This window comes from Pan troglodytes, chromosome 5 (genome assembly GCF_028858775.2).
Source record: "Pan troglodytes isolate AG18354 chromosome 5, NHGRI_mPanTro3-v2.0_pri, whole genome shotgun sequence".
NCBI classification, from domain to species: Eukaryota; Metazoa; Chordata; class Mammalia; order Primates; family Hominidae; genus Pan; species Pan troglodytes.
This window is the reverse complement of record NC_072403.2, coordinates 166,235,001-166,248,892: the sequence shown is the minus strand read 5'-3', so window position 1 is coordinate 166,248,892 and position 13,892 is coordinate 166,235,001. Positions and strand designations below refer to the sequence as shown.

The window sequence follows — 13,892 nt, the reverse complement described above, 5'->3', positions numbered from 1 at the left end:
CAAAGCAGCCCTCACCATGATTATATACAGTAGTTTATCTCCTTATGGTCTCTCTTGTCTGATAACCCTTGGGCATGACCTTTGCAAAATTACAAGGCCCCTAAAATGATCTTTTCTTTTATTTCCTCCTTCCCTCCCTCCTTCCCTCCCTCTTTTCTTTTCTTTTTTTTTCTTTCTTCCTCCCTCCCTCCCACCTTTTCTCTGTCTTTCTTTCCTTTTCTCTCTCTCTCTCTTTCTTTCTTTTCTTCTGAGATGGAATCTCTCTCTGTTGCCCAGGCTGGAGTGCAGTGGCACAATCTCGGCTCACTGCAACCTCCACCTCCCAGGTTCAAGCGATTCTCCTGCTTCAGCCTCCCGGGTAGCTGGGATTACAGGCACCTGCCACCATGGCCAGCTAAATTTTTTTGGTATTTTTAGTAGAGATGGGGTTTCACCATGTTGGTCAGGCTGGTTTTGAACTCCTGACCTCAAGTGATCCACCCGCCTCGGCCTCCCAAAGTGCTAGGATTACAGGCGTGAGTCACCGTGCCCGGCCCCTAAAATGATATTTCTTAAGGAAAAATCTAGCCAGACAAAAGGGGTTTTGGCTCCAACTCTAGAGCAATGGGTGCAAGCGGCTGACAGCTTTTATAATCATTTTTTTTTCTTGGCTGCCTTCTAGCCAGTGAATGTCCAGTTGCAGAGTCCTCTGCTGTATGGGGTATAGCTGCTCACTTTGGTGTAAAGGGCACTGAATGGAATAATGTTTGGCAAAGCAGAAATAAAGTGACTGGCTGCCTCAGAGCCATGTACACTGTCTGAATTTCACCAAGTAGAAAAACATTTCATCTTCTGCAGACAGAAAATGTAATTATTATTCATGTGGAGAAATGGAGAGATGCAAATTGCAGAAAGGTAAGGGCCATCACTTGCTATTCCTATCTGGCTCATTCTAGAGCACTGTATCAGCTCTTGCCCCACCGGCTGGAGTGAAGCAAACTAGGAATTGGGGATGTTATTTGGGGGATACCCGAGTTGGGACCTGGAAGGAACCAAGCTGTGCTCATGGAACAGACAGTAGTAGATTGCAGTGGGCCTCATAATTGATACCTTGTCTAGGAGCTACCAGTGTTACCTGTGTCCTCATTAGGGAGCTGGCGCCCTTTTTCTCATATGATGTAGCAGCTTGAGGACAGTACAAACTTTTGAGGTGGCTCCTGCAGTTTCAGTCACAATCCCTTAGAATCACACTTCAGCATACAGCTAGCTTGGATCTTAGAGTAACTGGCTCCTAGAAGTTCCTTGGATCTGGAGCTGGCGTAGGAGAGGCAGGTGTGATGGTGTGTTTTGTCTGCATTGGTAAAACTGAACAAGAGCTGCCACTAGGGTGTGTGTGTTTATGTGTCTTTGAGGGGTAGGTGAAAATATGCATTGTAGGACCCCTGCCTATATAAATCATTGGAATCATTGAACATCTATCCCTGTTTTGGAGAACCAGTGACAACAACTACTCTCCAGGCAGGTGTCATGGAACTTAAGACAACCACAGAACAAACCCAACTCTGTAGAAACAAGTCCCAGTGCTTTTCAGGGCGTCTGGTCTACCCCATGTTCTGGTAAAGGGAACCTTGATTGGGCGCAACCAACACAGGGTGCATGTGGGCCAGGGCTGAGCTCTGGGTGTTCTGAGGAGGATTGGCCAGGGTGTGGCCCACGGCAGGTCTCTGCTTGCCCCAGTCTAATGGCCCCTGCAGGTACAGACCACATTTTAGAAGTTTCAGGTTCAGGAATCCCACAGAAGGACAAGAGACCCCTGTAGTTCAGCAACTCAGGGGAGCTTTGTACCTCCAAGAGGGGCATGGCCAATAGCCATTGGCATTTGGTAGGCCCTTCCAGGATGTAAAAGAGGCAAATCGTTTGAGATCTCTTGCAGTTTTCCACCTGTTTGTTACTATGGTAAAATGGTCCACTGGGAGGAAAGATTGACATTATTGGCTGAAAGAAAGTCTTTTATCTCCCTTAGCTTTGTGGATTTTGTGTGTCTGAGCCTTGATTGTCAGGGCTGACAGCTTATGTGGGAATTTGTGAGGGGAAAGCAGGGAAGAGGCCTGCCAGTCTCCACAGATGATGGATTGCAGTATTTTTATGGTGTCAAAAATAAAGTAATTTTAAGCATCATAGTTTCTCTGTTTGAAAAAAGCTGTGGTTCTTAAAACCATCTGTCAATTCATCATCAAAGTGGAGAGAAGGCAGGAAAGAAATGCAACGAAATGAGTGGAAAAGACAACAATAAAAAAGGGAAGATAAACGAAAGAGAAAGAATGAGAATATTCTATAGCAAGTAGAAAATGGATTGGAATCAGAATGACACTTTGAGCTTAAGTTAAAAAAAAAAAAGCAGTCAGGCACGGTGGCTCATGCCTGTAATCCCAGCACTTTGGGAGGCTGAGGTGGGTGGATCACGAGGTCAGGAAATCGAGACCATCCTGGCTAACACGGTGAAACCCCGTCTCTACTAAAAATACAAAAAATTAGCCGGGTGTGGTGGCGGGCGCCTGTAGTCCCAGCTACTCGGGAGGCTGAGGCAGGAGAATGGCGTGAACCCGGGAGGCGGAGCTTGCAGCGAGCCGAGATGGCGCCACTGCACTCCAGCCTGGGCGACAGAGGGAGACTCTGCCTCAAAAAAAAAAAAAAAAAAAGAAAGAAAGAAAGAAAAAAAAAGAAAAAAGAAAAAGAAAAAAGCTTAAAATAGTTTGGATGAAGCTATTTTCTCCTTCATAAAGTTCCTGAACAAAGTCACAACCCCAAACCTCCCCTGCCGCATATGTCACTGTACACAGACTGGTAGGGAAGTCATCTTGCATTTGCTTCCTTCTCTCCTGCTTTGCCTTGACAGGTGAAATCTCCTACTAATTGGCAAAACGAATGGATTATCTCATGTCCTTTGCTTTTATATGTGAGCGAAGATGAATATTCTCTTCTGTTTTCCATGGCATTGCTGTGATGGACTATCATGTAACAGAACACGCTCGCTTATAAACAGTGCTTGTCTCCAGTAGAGTGTGGACATTTGCTGCCACATGGATTACCTACTTGTCGACGATCAAGACTTCTGCCACGAGGATAACAAGCATTTTTTTGTTTCCTCTTAGCTCTGGCCTCTGGCTTAAGAATAACGCACATTGTTTGCCTGTGTTTGTGGACTTTGTATAAATCCACTTGCTGCTGTGATAATGTCTTGCTGAATGCCAGCATTATAATTTCAAAGGATAAATTAATCTGTGGGTTTTAAACGTTTTAGTTCAGACCTGTTTTGTTTTCACTTAAGGCTCTGTGAGAAAGAGAATCAACCTAGCTCCTATGTTATTTCAACTGGAAAATCGTCTCTAAATCACAATAAATTATCTTTGTTTTAAAAATGTGTAAAACATTAGGCATGGTACTTATTTTGCTCCATCATTCCAAAGATGATAATGTCTATTAGGGAATAACCAGGACAGTTACCTTTGCATCAGTTGAATGAATAAATCCCCTTAGTGGAATTTTTTTCTTGATTCTTAAAAAAAATACTGATTATGTTAGCCTTCTTTATAAATAGTGTGTTTGTTGGGGATTGATATTCTTGGTTCATTTTCTGGGTTTAAAATAGTATAGGATGAGAGTCCATATTTCTATCTTAAATAACTTTCTAAACAATTTCTAAAATGGCTAAAACACACTTGGTTTAAGAAGCATACAATTTGTGATTAAAACAAAATGGAATGACTCTTTATTAATATATGTGAAGGAAAATCTCTTCTTTGAAATTGACTTTATTACTCATTTGCTAACAAAACATATTTTCTAGTTTTCAGTTACAGAGTTGATCAGGAATGCATTTTATTTCATTTAACAAACTTAAACAAGTAGTGATTTCATTGGTTTGGCTATGTTTCATGTTGTAGTTTGTTAAGAAATTGTTCTTGAAAGAAGATAACTGTTTTAAATATGACTGAGATAACTATTCCCTTAAACTCTGAAACAAGGCACCAAAAATGTCATTGGTTAGTTGGCTAGGGAGTTTAACCAACCTTGAAGTGTGAAAGCTATTTTATTTGATGAAACCTGTTATCACACTTGTTCAATCCCTTTAGTTGTATACTAATTCCATTAGGAAGGATAGTTTTGTATAATGAAGCTATTTCTAGGTAATAGCTCCCATTCTAGGTAATTGCTACCACTTACTAAGCATGCACACATGTGCCCTGTGTGCTTCCCATATGATATCTCGTTTAATTTTCACAAACACCTTATGAGTTGGTTATTATTATTCAAAGAGGAGGCATTTGCTAGTCAGAGCATTAAGCAATTTCCATAAGTTTTCTCATTTAACAAGTGGCAGAGTTGGGATTTGAACTTAAACCTACTTGACTCTAATCTACATACTTTAGTGGAGTGGTTTTCTTTTAGAGACAGAGTCTCACTGTGTTGTTCAGGATGGAGTGCAATAGCACAATCAAAGCTCATTGCAGACTTGAACTCCTGGGCTCAAGCAATCCTCCCACCTTAGCCTCCTGAGTAGCTGGGGCTACAGGTGCACATCACCATACCCTGCTAATTTTTATTTTATTTTTGTAAAAATGAGGGTTTTGCTATGTTGCCCAGGCTGGTCTCATACTCCTGGTCTCAAGTGATCCTTCCATCTTGGTCTTCCAAACTGCTGGGATTACAGATGTGAGCCACTGAACCCGGCCTAGTTTTAAGCATATATTTTTGGTTGTGTACCCATAAAAGAACCTAGGAGCCTCATGTACCCCCTTATACTTCAAATTGTCACCTAAAGTTTTTGTCATACATGTAGTTGAAAAAATGTGGTTTCTGGCATATTGTAAACATTGATGGTAAAAAAGGTTATACTTCTGTATAAAAGTAATCTATATAATATAGATATCATAAAGAGTTGGTATGTCCTGTAATTTTTTTTTAAAGTAAACTTTAGGACTTGCACATTTTACATTGTTTTCTTTTCTCCTGAAACTCATGTTTTCATTCCACTATCATATGGATTTTTATCCTATTATATGATTTTTTTTTTTCTTTAAGAGACAGGATCCCACTCTGTCATCCAGGCTGGAGTGCAGTGGCACTATCATACCAACCTTGACCTCCTGGGTGGGAGAGATACTCCTGCCTCAATCTCCCAACTACATATGCCTGCCATCATACAGGGCTGATTTTTCTTATTTATTTATTTATTTTTTGTAGAGATGGGGTCTTGCTATGTTGCCCAGACTGCTCTTGAACTCCTGACCTCAAGTGATCCTCCTACCTCAGCATCCCAAAGTGCTGGGATTATAGGTGTGAGCCACTGTGCCAAGTCCTATTACATATTTTTATGCCTGAAAATATTTTATTGATAATTCTATCATACATTTAAGCTAAAAGAAGAGTTTTTGTTTGTTTGTTTGTTTGTTTGTCTTTTGGAACAAAGTCTGGCTCTGTCACCTAGGCTGGAGTGCAGTGGCACAATCTCGGCTCACTGCATCCTCAGCCTCCTGGGCTCAAGCCATCCTCCCACCTCAGCCTCCCTAGTAGCTGGGACCACAAGTGTGCACCACCACACCTGGCTAATTTTTGTATTTTTGGCAGAGATGGGATTTCCCTATGTTGGCCAGGCTGGTCTTGAACTCGTGATCTCAAGCTATTTGCCCACCTTGGCCTCCCAAAGTGCTGGGATTAGAGGCGTGAGCCACCGTACCTGGCCAAGAATACATATTTAAATTGAAATTAATTTAAAAATTTTTTGGTGACAAAATTATTTAAGCCAAAAAATTTTATTCAGAGTTATTATTACAATTATTATTGGTACATAATTTAACAAGCATTAATATGATATACTACACATTTTGACTGATAATGATTGAATAAAGCAGATAAATATTTTTATTGAATATGCAGTACTTAGATAGATGAGACATTACCCCCAATTATGCAACATACACATGAATGAACATTATTTATTACTACAGTGACAGAGTTGAGAACTAATTCTAATCCTATTATTGGTTTTTATGTATGTAAGCACTTAGAAATATTTTTCACGTAAGTAAATATGTAGGAATTGAGCACTTTTTGAACTCCTTCCAAGGATATGCCAAATATCTCGTGGTGATTTATCACAACAGTTACTTTCATAATCCATAGACAATTCAAATAGGTTTTTCCTTAATTTTGTTGAAAGCAAAGAACTGGAAACCTCTTGATATACAAAAGTGTTTTGTTACCCTGTCGTTAGGGTCTTATCTATTTTTAAATTTGTGGTAATTCAAAAATTCATTCTCATGATATATCAAATAGTCATTATTTCTTCCTTCAATTCTTATGTATAGGCACTTTGCTTAAACTGATATTCTCAGAAAGGACTGTGAATACTGAAAAGTTATCACTTTCAAAACACTTTTGCCAGGATTATTTTTCTCACAAGCTGCTTTTATTGTGTACTTTATATATATATATTTTCATCAAAACCTTGGAGCTACCTATTTAGCTTATCAACATATGGACACCATGTGTCCTGGTTAACCTGGTTAGCTGAACCAGTTCTCATTGTCCAAACAATCAAAAGTACGTACATGAGTCTCCATAGCCCTCATTTCTTTTCCTAATTCTTCTTTATTATGGCCATGGGCTTTGACTGGAAGAGGAGAAACAAGAGTTGAGCTTAGCTTATTTTGGTGGTTCTTCTGCCCAAAATTATTTTTGAATCATTTTAGTGGAATTTAGATTTCATATGTTTCAACTACTTCAAGAAACAAAGTACTGGCCAGGCATGGTTGCTCACTCATGTAATCGCAATGCTTTAGGATGCCGAGGCAAGAAGATTGTTTAAAACCAGGAGTTTGAGACCAGCCTGGGCTACAAAGCAAGACCCTGTCTCTATTTTTTTTAATTTAAAATTAAAAAAAGAAAGGAAAAGAAAAGAAAAAAAAAGAAACAAAGTACTGAAACTCCAAGATTATTAATGAAACACTCATACACAAACTCCACAAAGGTACATCAATCCCTAGCTGTCTCCCATCCCACCTCCACCACCCATGCCAGTGACTGCGTATTATTTCTACCCTTTTGCTCTTTGACCGAAGGAGGTATGATATCAACACCATCTCATTTCCATATCCTGCAGATTGGGAAGGAGCTTTCTAATGGGATATTCATGATGCCAATATTTTACAAAACAAAAATTTGGAATCCATAGATTTCCTTTATGGAAACTCATCTATAGTGAGTGGTTTTATTGCTTGTATATTTAATTCATTTACTCAACAAATATATATTGAACCACCCTGCCTACAGAGACTGAGGACACAGCAGCAAATAAATGAACAAGGCCAGACACAGTGGCTGCCTTCAGGTAGGTTATATTATAATGGAGAGTCAGATGTTAAAGGACCAATTGCAAAATTAATCATTCACTACAATGATGAAAACTTCTATGAATAAAAAATAAGGTGATGTGAGAGGCTATAAAAGGGGATCAATCTCTCCCAAGGCTCAGGGAAGGTTTTCTTGATGCAGTGATCTTCTGTCAGAGAGTTGAAAAATTAGATGGTATAAGCCATCCTAGGTGGTGACTGTTGAGAAAAAGCATGCACCAAGGCTCTGAAATGGAAATAAATGTGTTCGAGGACTTAAAAAAAAAAAAAGACAATGAGTAAGGGAGATAGAAACAGATATGGAAACAACCCAAGGAAGGGCCGGAGATGAGGTCGTGGTCAGATGGTGCAAAGCCTCACTTGTAGGAGGTTTTCACAATTTTGATCTTTATTTAAAGACCAATGACCATTGTAGGGATTTAAGGAAAGAGGTGAATAGTCAGATGTGCATTGAAAAAAATCACTGGGCCAGAGAGAAACTGGGACATCAGCTAGGATATTCTTGCAGTGGTCCAAGAGGGAGGTGCTGATGGCTTGGACTAGGATGATGGCAATGGGTGTGGACAGAGAGGACTTTAAGGGATAGTTAGGAATTAAGCAGGTAAAATGGATACAAAAGAAAGATTCTGAGTTGAGATGGAGCTCCCTGGGTGCTGCTGCAGCTACCCAAACCACAGCTGAGCAGGCTGTAGCTGCAGACCCACGCCTCCCACTCCAAAGAGCAGACAGGACCTACCCCACCCCCAGACTCAGGAATCACTGCACTCTTAGGGGCCTGGGAAGGCCCCTGCTGTCCTTGCAGGCTCAGGAGTGCCTGCTCCTGCTGCCTGGCTTCTCCCTGCTGTCGGTGCCTGCTCTGATGGGAGCAAAGTCCCCACAAGCCCAGGCACCATGAACGGCAGCAGGAGGCAGACAGATTCCAGGGCAGAAGGGGGCAGGTCCCTGGTGAGACCCCACCTTCAGGCCAGGGAGGGCCTGAAGACTGGGGACTGGGCTGCCAGTCCCACCAACTGGAGTGGAAACTGGTGGTGCCTTTCTGGGCCCTTCCATGGCCACCCATGGACCAATCTGTGTGCATTTCCTCACCTCTGAGGCCATAAAAGCCCCAAGATCAGCCAGAGCTGAACAGACATCCCGACGACCAGCTGCAGGGAGGAGCTGCCCTCTCTGCTGAGAGCTTCAGGACCTGCAGAGACACTGGGACTACCAGCTACAGGGAGGAGCTACCCTCTCTGCTGAGAGCTTCAGGATCTGCAGAGACATTGGGACTACCAGCTGCAGAGAGGAGCAACCCATTCCAGGGCCTCCTCTCTGCCAAGAGCTGCTGCAGACTTCTGGCTAACCTGCCTGCAGAGAGGAGCTGCCCTCTCCAGGGCCTCCTCTCTGTTGAAAGCTGAACACTCCATGGGACGACCTGCCTATGGAGAGGAATTACCCACTATGGGTCTTCTCTGAGCTGTTCTAACACTCAATAAAGCTCCTCTTCATCTTGCTCCCCTCTACTTCTCTGTGTACCTCGTTATTCCCAGATGCAGGACAAGAACTTGGGCAAAGGTGCCACCGGCCACAGAGGTTTCTGGCCAGAAGAGCGACAACCCAAAGATCCTGTAACATGTTGATATCCCAACATGTGAGAGTATTCTTTTCTACACACCTCCACCTCCACCCAAATTGACTTCTATCACTTAATTTTTTTCCAATCCTGAAGAATAAAAATGGAATCATGGTATTTTATTTTGCATTAATTTATTACTAATGAGATTAAGCATTAGTTATTTGTATTTTATTTTTTCAATTTTCCTTTATTTGTTCTTCTATTAGTTTGCTTATTATCTTCTTTGTGACATGTAAGAACTCCATTTTATGGTTCTTATGTATTAAATGTATATTTCAGATATTTTTATCAGCTTGAGACTTGATTTTTTAAATTTAGGTTTTAATGTTTTTTTTTAAGAAATAAGTTTAAATTAAGTAAATTTATCAGTCTTTTTATTGTGGTTTATCTCTTTCACATTTTACCAATAAATGTCTTATTAATATCTATGTAATATAGCATTTTTAATATGAAAAAGGAGTTTCCATTACTCAGAATTTGGGGACCTCCACTGGTGTAAGAAACAAACAGGTCATGAATGTGTACTTGTGGTGTCACTGGGATGAAGTTGAAAAGCTGTCTGCTTTGGGGAGAGTTTCAGTGGCTTGTGGATCTTTAACAAGTTTCTTGCTTGTCAATGTTGAAAACATGAGGATTTTTTTCCTTTTGTTTTCATTTGCTTTTCTTGAAACCACAGAATATCTTGTTTTTCAGGCAACCCACTACAAAGTGCAAACATCAAAAGGAGCCTATCTTGCTATTAAAGTTTGGGACTTCAGAGGCAGGGGAGTTAGCTATGTTTTCAAAGTTGGATAATAGTGATGGGCCACATTTTCACATCTTAGTTGCATTGTTTATCATAAAGAGGAAAACATTTCCACTTCTCAAAATGTGTGTGTGTGTTTGTGTGTGTGTATATATATATATAGTAATATTAAGTGTGTAAATCATATACATGTCTTGCTGAGTACTTGAAAAGAATATTGACAAATGTATAAATGAAATTCTGGCTTATCTTATGAACTCAACTTTAAACAGCTGGCTTATTGAGTTCTGAAATAAAAAGCTATTTATTTATTTATTCATTAAAAAAATTTTTTTAAGAGACAGGATCTTGTTCTGTCACTTAGGCTGGAGTGCAGTGGTGCCATTATAGCTCACTGTAACCTTGAACTCCTGGGCTCAAGCAATCCTCCCACCTCAGCCTCCTGAGCAGCTGGGACTACAGGTGTGTGCCACTACAACTGGCTATGTTTTTTTTTCTTTTAGGGACAGGGTCTCACTATGTTGTTCAGGCTGGTCTTGAACTACTGGCCTCAAGCAATCCTCCTGCCTTGGCCTCCCAAAGCTCTGGGACTAGAGGCATGAGCCACCATGCCTGGCCGAAAGGCTATTTAATGAATTACTTTTATTGTAAAATTGATTAATCACAATAGAAGTATTTTCTTTCCCCACTCAAAGAGATATATGTTTTTATGAACACTTTAATCTCACATTTAACTGAAAACATTTTTTCTCTTCTAGCTTTTGTTTCTACTAAGATGACATCATACATGGCTATTGATGGCAGTGCTCTTGTAAGTATCCTTTGGAATACCCCAGGCTTTAGATATTGTCAGTTTGATGAATGAGTAAAATAGTAGGTTGATTTCAAGTTTGGCTAGCAATTTATTGTCCTCAATTTCATTAGCCACAGTAGAACCAAAGACACTGTTGCTAGATTTAAACAGTCTTATGGTTATCAAGCATTTAAGACCTCTAGATTTTTACTTTTAAAGTTTAAGCTGCATACCATGGTTTTAATATACTGTACATAAATTATATTTTAAGAAGATGTTAGCTATGGTACTAGTGGAACCTCTCATGCAACCTCTGTAGGAAAAATTCTGTTAATAATTTCTCTGAAATAGGGCTGGGCACGGTGGCTCATGCCTGTAATCCCAGCACTTTGGGAGGCCGAGGAGGGCAGATCACAAGGTCAGGAGTTTGAGACCAGCCTGGCCAACATGGTGAAACTCTGTCTGTACTAAAAATACAAAAATTAGCTGGATATGGTGGTGTGTGCCTGTAATCCCAGTTACTGAGGAGGCTGAGGGAGGAGAATCACTTGAACCTGGGAAGTGGAGGTGGCAGTGAGCCGAGATCGCGCCACTGCACTCCAGCCTGGGCAATAGAGCGAGACTCCGCCTCAAAAAAAAAAACATAATAATAATTTCACTGAAATCATGGGTATCTTTTAAAACAATTTTATGGTCATATGTTTGCCTAAGATAGGTAAGTGAATTGAGCAAGTATATAATCTCTATTAGACAAGGAAACTTATGCAGGGAAAAATTAGGAAGTCGATGTTAGTTAACACGGCATTTCTAATAGAAGGGACTGTGGGGAGTGTTGTGGGATTGTATGGTGTGCCTCTTTTGGCAAATCTAATGACCTCATGATGGATGTATAGGTCAGAGTTTGAGGAGCAGAGCTAAAAGCAGAATCAGAAGTGGTGTGTTGGGAGGCTAAAGTATAGACTTCCTGCCAAATCTGGAATGTGGATTGTGGTTTCTTGATGCAAATTAGAAAATGGATGTCAAGGGAGTTTGTGGTAACAAGGATGAAGAAACTGAGTTAACTAGACAGCTCCTGATAGGGACACTTTAGTAAAATGCAGGGCGGCTGAAACATCCTTTGCTTGACTTGCTAACAATGTCATATCCCAGAAATTGAAAAGGCAATGAAGACACTTTAATTCCGGTGCTCATTCTAATTAAGGAGAAAACTTGCTAGGTATGAAAAAAAATGCAGGAAACTTAAGAAGTTATGTATTGGCTGGGTACGGTAGTTCACGCCTGTAATCCCAGCACTTTGGCAGGCCGAGGTGGGTGGATCACTTGAGGTCAGGAGATTGAGACCAGCTTGGCCAACATGGTGAAACTCCATCTCTACTAAAAATACAAAAATTAGCCGGGCATGGTGGTGCGCACCTGCAGTCCCAGCTACTCGGGAGGCTGAGGCGAAAGGATCACTTGAATCTGGGAGGTAGAGGTTGCAGTGAGCTGAGATCTGTCACTGCACTGCAGCCTGGGCAACAAAGGGTTACTCCATCTCAATTAAAAAAATAAAATAAAATAATGATGCTGGACCTTTACCTCACACCAGATATAAAAATTAGCTCAACTGGGAGGATGGCCTCACCAGCACACACAGGCCTGAATCATGAATGGAGAGTGACCAACAAATGATAAGGTGTTTCTTTAAAAAAAAAAGAAGTCATACATTGTAGGATATTTGCCATCTAAAGCTTGGAGAAAAGGAAGGAAGGTGTGATCCAATGGGCATGGATGGGTGGGTGTTTTTTGATAATAGAAATGTGAATAATTACAAGGAACATAAATAAGAGGAACAAATAAGAGAATCAATGTGGCTGCGGTAGGAGTTTTTGGCTAGGAGTTGATATAAAGACTCGTTTACAGGATGCTAAAAGGGAGTCCTGTGGTCAAGATTTAATGCAAATGGACATTGCAGATCTGTAAAAATAGAGTAAGGAAGTTGAAGTTCAGAGTAACAAAAATGAAAATTTTTAAATAGGAAAAATTCCATTTTAAGATTATAAGCATGGCTGGGCATGGTGGCTCATGCCTGTAATCCCAGCACTTTGGGAGGCTGAGGCAGGTGGATCACGAGGTCAGGAGATGGAGACCATCTTGGCCAACATGGTGAAACACTGTCTCTACTAAAATACAAAAATTAGCTGGGCATGGTGGTGCATACCTGTAGTCCCAGCTACTGAGGAGGCTGAGGCAGGGGAATTGCTTGAACCTGGGAGGTGGAGGTTGCAGGGAGCTGAGATCGCATCACTGCACTCCAGCCTGGTGACAGAGCAAGACTCTGTCTCAAAAAAAAAAAAAAAAAAAAGGATTATAAGCATGTGTGTATGTACTATTTGGAACAAAGACATAAAAAAGAAAGGATTAGGATTGTTGGATCCTTGGGAAAGGTAATGCAATGTTTAATTCTTATATTGCTCCACCTTTTCCACTGAAAGGGATGTAATCTTCCAACTGGAGGAAGTTCATCTTATATGTTTAAGAAGAACTGGAAATCAAGGTAATAAGAGAGCATTTAAGTGTTTTAAATTAACAAATTTATTTGTTCATTGGAACATTCAGTTAATATTACCTACCCTTACCTATCCTGATTCTATCATGCATCAGGCACTGTACCAGGTAGGGTAGGAACTGGAGATTTAATTGGCTTTGGACAAGTTAAAGTCTCTACATCTACAAGTATAACTCTGGGTATTGGAATCAGATCGCAGATGTGATTACCAAAGGACTAACATATCATCCATGTAATTCCCAACCTAGAGCCATTACCACTATAATAGGTAACCTGTTTCCCTTGGTCTTGTGTACAAATGAATTCTATTCTTATTAGTGGAAACTGGCTATTTATGTATCTTCCTCATTTCATGAGCCATCTCCACTCCTAGAGTCAATCAGCCAGCTCTCCTCGTGTGTCTATTTTTCCGTTATTTTTATCTCACAGCCGTCAGTGTCTGGGCGGCACTGCTGAACATTTCTTTTAAGCATTTCTTCCAGCAGCTTTTCAGTGGTTACCCTACTTTATCTTTCCATTCAGAAAATTAGTTCAATTTTCTGCTGTCATTTGTTCTCTAAATAAAATGTAGCACAGGAGACCTATTTTTATGCTAGGTAGTTTCAGTAGGTTTGACACCTTTGACCTAATCACATCTTGAATTACACTTCATTTCCACTAAACTAACACTTATTGAGTTATATGGGTTGAACAAACTGCTTGGTGCTGGGGTATAAAGATGAGGAGCATACCATCTTGTTGGGGGTAGAGGGAAGGAATATACCTTTAAGGTCCTTTCGTTGATCCTAGCCTGCTAGTTT

The 13,892-nt window shown here is 40.6% G+C and overlaps 1 protein-coding gene across 10 annotated transcripts in view; it reads left to right on the top strand.

Moving 5' to 3' along the window:
* Positions 1–13,892, top strand: part of IPCEF1 (interaction protein for cytohesin exchange factors 1) — a 202,004-nt gene that overhangs the window by 80,503 nt on the left and 107,609 nt on the right. For all 10 annotated transcript variants that reach the window (XR_010158231.1, XM_009452260.5, XM_063813585.1 and 7 more), the window contains exon 3: positions 10,510–10,562. Coding sequence is in view for 8 of the 10 variants with exons in the window: in XM_009452260.5 (XP_009450535.2) it covers positions 10,527–10,562 (36 nt within the window). In the remaining 2 variants the exon portion in view is untranslated. The remainder of the gene's footprint in view (positions 1–10,509; positions 10,563–13,892) is intronic.